The sequence below is a fragment of the Limulus polyphemus genome, unplaced genomic scaffold (genome assembly GCF_000517525.1).
Source record: "Limulus polyphemus unplaced genomic scaffold, Limulus_polyphemus-2.1.2 Scaffold1963, whole genome shotgun sequence".
Taxonomy (NCBI): Eukaryota; Metazoa; Arthropoda; class Merostomata; order Xiphosura; family Limulidae; genus Limulus; species Limulus polyphemus.
Genome location: NW_013667573.1, coordinates 62,770 through 71,621, shown reverse-complemented (window position 1 = coordinate 71,621; position 8,852 = coordinate 62,770). Strand labels below are relative to the sequence as shown.

Sequence of the window (8,852 nt, the reverse complement as noted above, 5' to 3'; positions counted from 1 at the left end):
CTGTCAAACATTCAAAACATCTATCTAGAATAAGAAAACGTCCTGTCAAACATTCAAAACATCTATCTAAAATCACAAAACATCCTGTCAAACATTCAAAACGTCTTCTAGAAGAAATAGACAAACAGCTGACCACTTAGTTAGGTTAACAGAATCAGTTTTTCAAGCATTTAACAGGAATCATGTAGCAGTAGGAGATTTTGATTCCATCTGGCATAATGCACCACTCTACAAGCTAGCAAAACTAAACCTACCGTCAAAAATAATCCGTTGGACAGCCAGCTTCTTATCCGACAGGATAGCCAAAGTTAAAATAAACAATGAATTATCTAATCCCTTCAATTTAGAAGCAGGAGTACCCCAGGGTTCGGTTATTTGTCCACTTTTATATATTCTATTTGTAAATGACATACCATTCCCCAAGTTATCCTCTACACAGTGTCACAGTATGCCGACGATGTTGCTGTATGGAGCACGTCGTGTAACCCGCTAACAGCCGCTCGAAAAGTTCAAACTACCTTAGATGCTATAACAGCATGGTGCAACAAGTGGAGAATTGTCTTAAACCCCCATTGTCTTTTATAGATGTTTTGAACGAAAAAAGAAAAAATAGTCCGGTTAAATGAAAACTTTATGATACCAATATTACATTCAGTAAAACTGTTAAATTCCTAGGTGTAACACTCAACTCTAAATTATTATGGACCGACCGTATTAACAATATACACAAAAATATGAATCAAATATTATGTTTTCTAAGAAAGTTTGGATGCTACCAAACAGGATGCAACCCAGAAACAATAGTATACATCTATAAAGCTTATATGAGACCCCTCATTGAGTATGCCTGTATGATCCTTTGCAATATGTCTAACCCTCTTTATCATAAAATCCAATCATTATAAAATCAGGCATTAAGAACAGCTTACAGATCACCCAGATACACACCTCTAGTATACCTAAACACAGTTAACCCTATTCCACTAACCAAAGAAATTATATTAAAACTAGCATCTAATTTTTACAAGAAATCCATTAATCACAACACATTAACTTAGGAATTTTCAAAACTATCAATTACCCCAGAAACTTGGTGCACCAATATATCTCCCATGAATTTAATAAAAACCATGCAACACGCTGACGTTGACAATGATTTAGTGTATCAACCCATATATATTTTTGTTCATTAGCTTAGGCACTATCCGGATAGAATATTCGGCATTCAGGTAGTGAAAGTGGGTTTTTCTCGGGGCAATCCCGTTTTCCTCCCATATCAAAATTATGGGGATTAGGAATTTAAGATCCGCACCCCAACATTAACGTTTTTTTAAAGTGTAAACGTTGTAGTTTCCCAAACCAACCAAGAAGACACATTCAACTAAAGCACCATTACTATGATTGGTTCCACCTATGTCTCATAGCCAGATTTAAAAGTTACCTTGATTTCTTTTTATTTTGTTCATTTATTTATTTTATTTTTATTCAATTTAAAGTTTTTATTTTATTATTATTATTATTTTATTTTTTCTCTTTTTTACTATAATTATTATTATTTTTTTCTCTCTTCATGATACATATAGTCCATGAGCAGGGAGAAGAGATAATGAAATACATAGAGAAATACAAATAGAGAAATACATACACTCAAATTTGCAAAAAATCTAAAGGTGTGTATGTGGAGAGAATAAGTTTATTTCAGTGATAAATCTACTGGGTATTATTTTTATACACTTTTAACTGCACATGGGTAAAAATAATATAAAAACCCAGAAGAATTATAAAAATCATAAAGTGCTCAATTTCATTTTAATTTTTGTACAATATTTTACAATATCTTTACCATTAGTTCTCTTTCAGAAGAAGTACAACATCTTACGATAAGCTTTGTACTTTGAAAAAAATAGTTTGCCCAAATTTTGAATTGTGGACAATGAAATATAATGCTTTCACTTTTGTTTTTACAACAGTATGTTTCTAAATAACACTATGTCCCCTTAAGTATAACAAAATATGTAATGTGGTGATGTTCAAAAAGTAATTAGCTAATTGTGCTACATAAGGCACAATTGCTGTGCAAAGCATACATAAGTGACTGATTAGATGAAAAGCTAAAAAATAAATGATTAAGGTTTACAAAAGGGCACTTAGCATAATGGTTATTTTAAGAACTTATGAGTGGAAGCAGAATACAATATTTTAAACAACACTACATCTGCCATATTCAGTGCTGATGAAGCCTTTCATCCAACATCAAAATTCATCAGGCCAGCTAGGACAAGACAATATAGTAGTGGCCCAGATTGTATACACACCATCAACTTTCATGAACAACAACTGTTATGGTATGAACTAGATTAAGTTAGTGAACTGTAATTACTATAAATTTTAGTTACATCATTTTACAAATTAGATTTTTGGATAAGGATTTTTTGGTTAACACAGCCTACTTGTTAGACTCCAATGTCTAAATTTTATAATCTTGGTGTTTTATTTTATCTCTGGATCTAACAGCCTCCTTGAAACCTAAAAATAGAAATTTTGAAAGGAAAAACAATTGTTTATATTCTTGTACTTCATGCAATATTATTATTATACATGAATCTGAACTCATCAAGACTGGACAAATTCAAGTCTCTAATCAATATTTGCAAACATATTGCCCTTTAACTTTCGAGCGAGTTATTTTAAACCTATGGGTAAAGTAAAATGTTAAGATTATAAAGGTCAGACCTCTGGGTCTAATGTAAGACTAACACTGAACTGTACTGTAATATAAAATTTAAGGACAATAAGGAACTTGTTAGCCCATAAACTTAACTAAACTTAAGAAATCAAAGCCAGTCCTTATAATTTACATATTTACCTAAATTTCCCTTACATTTACTACATCCACCACACCTGAATGATAACTTTCAACCAGAGTAAGATATGTACTTAGAGTGAAACCAACCTGGACTTCAGTATAGCTAATCAAACATACTTTTCTTACATTTCTACTTAAAAAGATAAGAATGCATCATTTCATCAGCCGAGTACCTTTGCTGTTAATATTTGTGGCTGTAGTCTCAGTAATATCTCATGGTTCGGCCAGCTTAGGAGAGTTAAGTTATTCCTAAATATGAAACAATCTTTATAATAAAATATTAATAATAAAACAATAAACCAAAATAAAATGTAATGACACTGGATATACTAAATAGTTTAATCAACACTGTGAACAAAAGATACAAATTAATATACCTTACCTAGGGAATACAGAAACACTAGCTATATGCTTCAAGTACTGTTGTAGAAGAAATTATTTTGAAAATTCTAAATGAATTGTTATTTAGGTCAAAGAAAATTGGTTAACTCAAATCTAGAGTACGGCATCAGAGGGAAGTTATGTCTGTATTCATAATGTTACTGTTTCTAATTTATAGCAGTAATTTTCCCATTGTACAACCAAAGTAAATAAATTAAGATAATACCTGAAATATCGATGAAAATGTAACAATGTTAAATGTAATACAAAGAAAACAACATGCTGAACATAACACATGGTGTGTCTAACAAACCTTACTACTTTAACATATCTCTGTTGCAATCACATAGAGCTGGCTACGAGAAGTAATAAAATGTTATATCTTCCCTAAAACCCAAAAAGAAAACATGATAAGCTTCTAGAAAGATAAAAGTTTCATAAAATAATACATAATACAGAAAAATAAATGACAAAAAAAGAAATCATGAAAACTGATGTAATTAAACTAATGATGTCTTATATACTGATCTGCTAAAATTAACTATATAAATAATAACTTAAACCTATATATCTGCAAACATGAATGATGTTCAAAGCTTTACTATAGTCTTTCTTAGTAAGATCTGTAAAGTATGAGAGTTCTTGTCCGAACAAATACAAATATGCAACTCGGGGTTTGAAGTTACCTCCCATTAGAATTTCCTATATTTGTTGTAAGACATGTTGGCTAAAATACATGAATGTATTATCAAGTAAAAAATACATGGCCTGCAAGAATTCATTTAATGTGAAACACTGTCATAGAATGTTCTGTGTTTCCTGACAAAAAATAGTAGTAATTTAACTGAATTATTAAATGACCCTGAAATTGTTGACATAAAACTATTTTCAATTCTACCAATATGAAGACTAGTGTAAAGATTACTGAAATCAAATGTTTCTATTGTTATAGCTTCAGACCCTTTAATTCACCTCTTTACATTCAGTAGAATTACCAACGATTATGAACAGATCAACCCTATCTCTATGGGTCTTCCTATGGTCACCGGTCAGAGGCCGGGTCATCATGTTTGTAGACTCGCATTCAAAATTTTATTGAGATACTGTTTTATGAATGTATGTATATACGTTTGGTATCAAATTTTAATCATAATTTAAAGTTTAGTATGATCCTTTAGTTAAGTTCTTAATTTAAAAGAAAATAGTAAAAAAGAAATCCTAAATATTGATTTTTGTATGTTTTTTAAATGCAGCATTGGTTCAAATTAGATGTTTGTGATGTCCAAATACAAAGTTTAATGTTTATTATGAATTAGGAACTCAAATTACCAATAGTGACAAGCTGAAATATAAAATAAGAACCTCCTATCTTTTCTATTTGCTGAGGTATCGCTCATGTACTGAAACACACACAGTGGCCCCCACCCATCTCTTTCCATTTTTAGAAACACGCACACCTACTTCTGTCTACAACATGTGAATAATCAACTGAAAGCTTAAAATGTACCCCTAGTGGTTTTCTCAGCCATTTTGAAGTATAATGACATCAACTCATTCTTTGGATCCAATATTTCAAGATGGTAAGTTGAGTCTTTGGTCTGCTTGAAATTTCAGCTTAGTTACTAAGCTTGATAAATTATAGTGGAATTCTATAGCAATGATATAGTAACTTATAATTTTTTGGTTATTTGAAATGTATACATAAAAACCTAAAAAATTTATTTAATTTCACATCCTCCACATGTGAAATTTGATAAGGCTTAGCAAAATATGGTACGCAGCAAACAAGTTCAAAGTTTGTAACTAGAAGAGATAATTATTTTCTACAATTCTTTATTCACTGTTCTATGTTTTAAGAAAAATAATTTTAAGAACTTCTTTGTAAATAGCAATAACGTATATGCATATATAATGTATTATAACTGAAATGTGACTATTTTACAAAATACTAGTGCACTAAATCACAGCCAAGACAAGTCATTTTGTAAAGGTCAGTTTTATATTCTTGGATGTAGTAACACGAGTGCACGTGCGCCACATCATTGCAACTTCAATAATGTTAGCCAGGCACAGCTAAAAGGTTAATATAATAAAAATAATAAATATTTATGAATGTATAATGTTATGAGATTTAAGCTATTTAAACTAAATATTTTTGTCTTCATGTTATAATTTGTAGTCATTCTAAAATGAAAGAAGCATAATTTATATTTATTTCCTACATTTTGAGTGAGGTTACGAATTGGGTCAAATAAACCAACCTGTAAAGAGATACAGTAGTGAAAGTAACAGATATAATATAGTTTTTTCCAAAAAAATTTTTTGATAATTATCTGGAAGTTATAAAGATTTTGCATGTGAAGTTTGAAAATGTTCTAATGCATAAAAGTATTTTTAAATTTAAAATAAAAAATTACTTGGAATGTTGGATAGTCAACATTCTGAAAGAAAAAAATTTACAAGAAAATCTTTAATTGAAAAATCTTAATACTTAATTTAAAAACCTGATATTTTGTGTATGAAAGCCTTGTAACATTTGCCAATAACTTGCAAACTTTTGTAAAGGTATGCATATATTACTCTCATGGATACTTTCATGTTTACAAGTCGGGTGGATTCCACCCAGCCCATAATGAGAGGGTTAATACCAGTTCACTCTTTGATAAAACTGCAGTATATTCTTTAATGTATTTCAGACCGTTACCTATCATAGTTAATAAATACTTGGTCATAGCATTTTTAATGGTGGCAATAAACCTGTATTTGTACTATGTCTGATGTACATGGGAATCCAAAATAATTTAGATTTAACATTATTTGATTTATCCAAATGTAAGTAAAAGTCTCATAAAACATAAATTTAAGTTTCTTAAGACTTCAACATACAATTGGATAAATCAAATAATGTTATACCTAGGACATTTAAATGTGTTTCTTCTTTATATTTTCTATATTAGTCTTAACATGTTGATAAACATGTTACCCAAAGTATTTAATGTATTCATATTAAAACCCTAGTTCTTTACATAGTTATAATACACAATTTTTACATAGTTTTACCTCAGAAAGAACACTGAATTGTTGGAAAAAGTTTAGAAGATGGCTACTAGGATGACACCTGTGATGTAAAGGTTGTTGTATGAGGACAGATTGAGATATCTGAAATTGTTTTCTCATAAAAAAGAAAGAAGAGTTAAAGGATCTGATTTGAGATGTTTAAGGATGCATCATCTCTTTTGTACTTAATTATAAGTATGGTAAAACTAAGGGACACACATATAACTTTTGGGAGGGTAATAGTCATCTTCAGTTATGAAAGTTTTATTTTTCTGACAGGGTGTTCTGCCTTTAGTGTAGAAGTGGTGAATGCAGTATGTTTAAATAAAGGGAGCTTACGGAAAAGTTTGATAAATATTTTAATGATAAGGACTGGCTTTAAATGCTTAATTTATATTTTAAAGTTTAGTGGATAAGATTGTCTTTTCTTCTACATTTTATTATATATACCCTAACTTAAGTACCAGTAACTGAGTAAGACAGTGTTACTCTCAGATTAATATATATACAGTATAACTAAAATCTTAAGAAGAAATAGTAAAATAAAACTAAAATATACAAATATGTTGTAATCAAATACAATGCTCCTTCAGTTTAATGCAAGTAATTTTAGTTGCAAAAATTACGATTTTACTGTAAAAAAAGCAAGCTCCCAATTTAGGCCTAACACTAACAGACTAAGCTAATGCTTCTCAAACATGTTTTCACCTGATTTATTAATTTCACTCACCACTTGCACTTCCTCCGCTCGTGCCAACTTCGTCTAAACCAGCACTTATTTGCTGAACCCATTCCGCTAACTTTTTCCCACTTTCTCGGAGCTCTCTCATAGTTTCTTCAGTTTCTGTTTTCATTTCTTCAGATTCTAAAATGTTGTTTTATATACAAAAATACCAGACTGAAATACGTATAAAATAATCCAAACTAGAAACACCTTACGCAACTTCCAAAATGAAATGCAGTGTTGTAACGTCTATACAACCTTTCCTTCCAAGCTTTGTAATTCTAGAATCAAACCATTTAGGAAGCGAACAAGGACTCGATCAAATAATTAAACCCTGGCTCGTACATACAACGAAACGTACACCTATAAACGAGGGTATCTCGAACACACTGTGTCGCCCTCCTTGAGGTGTAATAGCAGTTAAATTATCAAAATAATAATTGTATATGACTTATTTGTGAATAACGTTACGCTTGTTTTTATAAAACACAAAGTGATTGATTCTGTAAAAATAATATTTAATTATCACACACCTTATATTTTTGTATCATAAATAATCCCAGTGAACCCTATTCGTTTGATTTTTAAAATATATTTCTTTGCTCGTGAGAGTCGAAACAAATGTTTACTAATTGTGGGAAATTATTTCTAAGCAAAATTACTGATAAATATTTTTATCTCTTCCCTTTCTTCGGCGTGTATGTACGTTATTAATTATTTAAATCGTTTTCTGTTAGTTCTCCGGCTAAATTTGATGGCAATTTAAGTTTTGTTTCCTAAAAAAAATGCGACACTGTCAACTGGACAAAGAAAACAAGTTTTGGGCACGTTTTCTTTATCAAGATCTACTAGGAAATCTTCGAGTGAAGATGTACTTCAAGAACATTGTTTTAGTTCTATGGAGATTAATATTGAGGGAAAGAAAGCTGCGGAGGTGAACAGCCTAATAGAAGTGGCTGTACTTTACATTTGTTTGTAACAATAAAGATTTGGTTCATTTATTCGCATTTGCCCAGATTCATTATTTTAAACTTAAAGAAACTCAGTCAAGTTATATTCTACAGAATATTTTTCTTCTTTCTTCATTATGAGTTTATTTGTTTGATACTTATAGGGAAATTGGCTTTACCGGAAAATATCAAAAGTGGACTGATTTCTCTTAAAGTAATTGGGTAGTTAAAGCTTAAGATTTAAAATCCAATTAACAAAATTGCGAATCGGCGAAGAAACCAGAGCAATGTATTCTCGCTCCGTTAATAAAACACAACAGACCAAAAAGAAAACAAAACATGTATTACAACTTTATAAGGTACACCTCAAAATCATAAAGGTTACAAATGAAAATTCATCACAAAATCAAAACCATTATACGGGGAATTACCCTTTGAAATAAAAAACAAGAAAAGAAAAATAAACAAATTGAAGCAACCCTCCCAAGGCGTAATGAATTACATATAAATACATATTAGCATCCTCCAAAAAACAAATCAAAAGTAAAACATAGTGTTACGTCTCCGTTTGTTAATTAACTTTCCGTAACTTCGTTTCCGACGAAACTTTAGCGACACAAGTTCTTTACTTAATAAAACTAGTTTATTCTTTCCGAATATAACTCTGCGATACACTTAATCTCAATATTCGCGCTAAAACAAACAGTATCACGAACGAACGTTAACTTCAACAATACCCTGTGACTGCAGTTCAATTACTCACTGTCTACACACACATTACATTACCTTTTTTTCTGTCACGATTGTCACCCTCTTTTATATACCCGACTACCCTATATCTAGTAAATACTAGAGCATTCGCCAAAGTACAGGA

The 8,852-nt window shown here is 30.5% G+C and overlaps 1 protein-coding gene across 1 annotated transcript in view; it reads right to left on the bottom strand.

Annotated features, from left to right (window-relative positions):
* LOC106465499 overlaps positions 1-7,393 on the bottom strand; it is a 20,234-nt gene extending 12,841 nt beyond the window's left edge. The window contains exon 1 of the mRNA XM_013925726.2: positions 7,035-7,393. Within this exon, the coding sequence (XP_013781180.1) occupies positions 7,035-7,158 (124 nt within the window). The 5' untranslated portion in view covers positions 7,159-7,393. The remainder of the gene's footprint in view (positions 1-7,034) is intronic.
* Between the last annotated feature and the right edge of the window lie 1,459 nt (positions 7,394-8,852).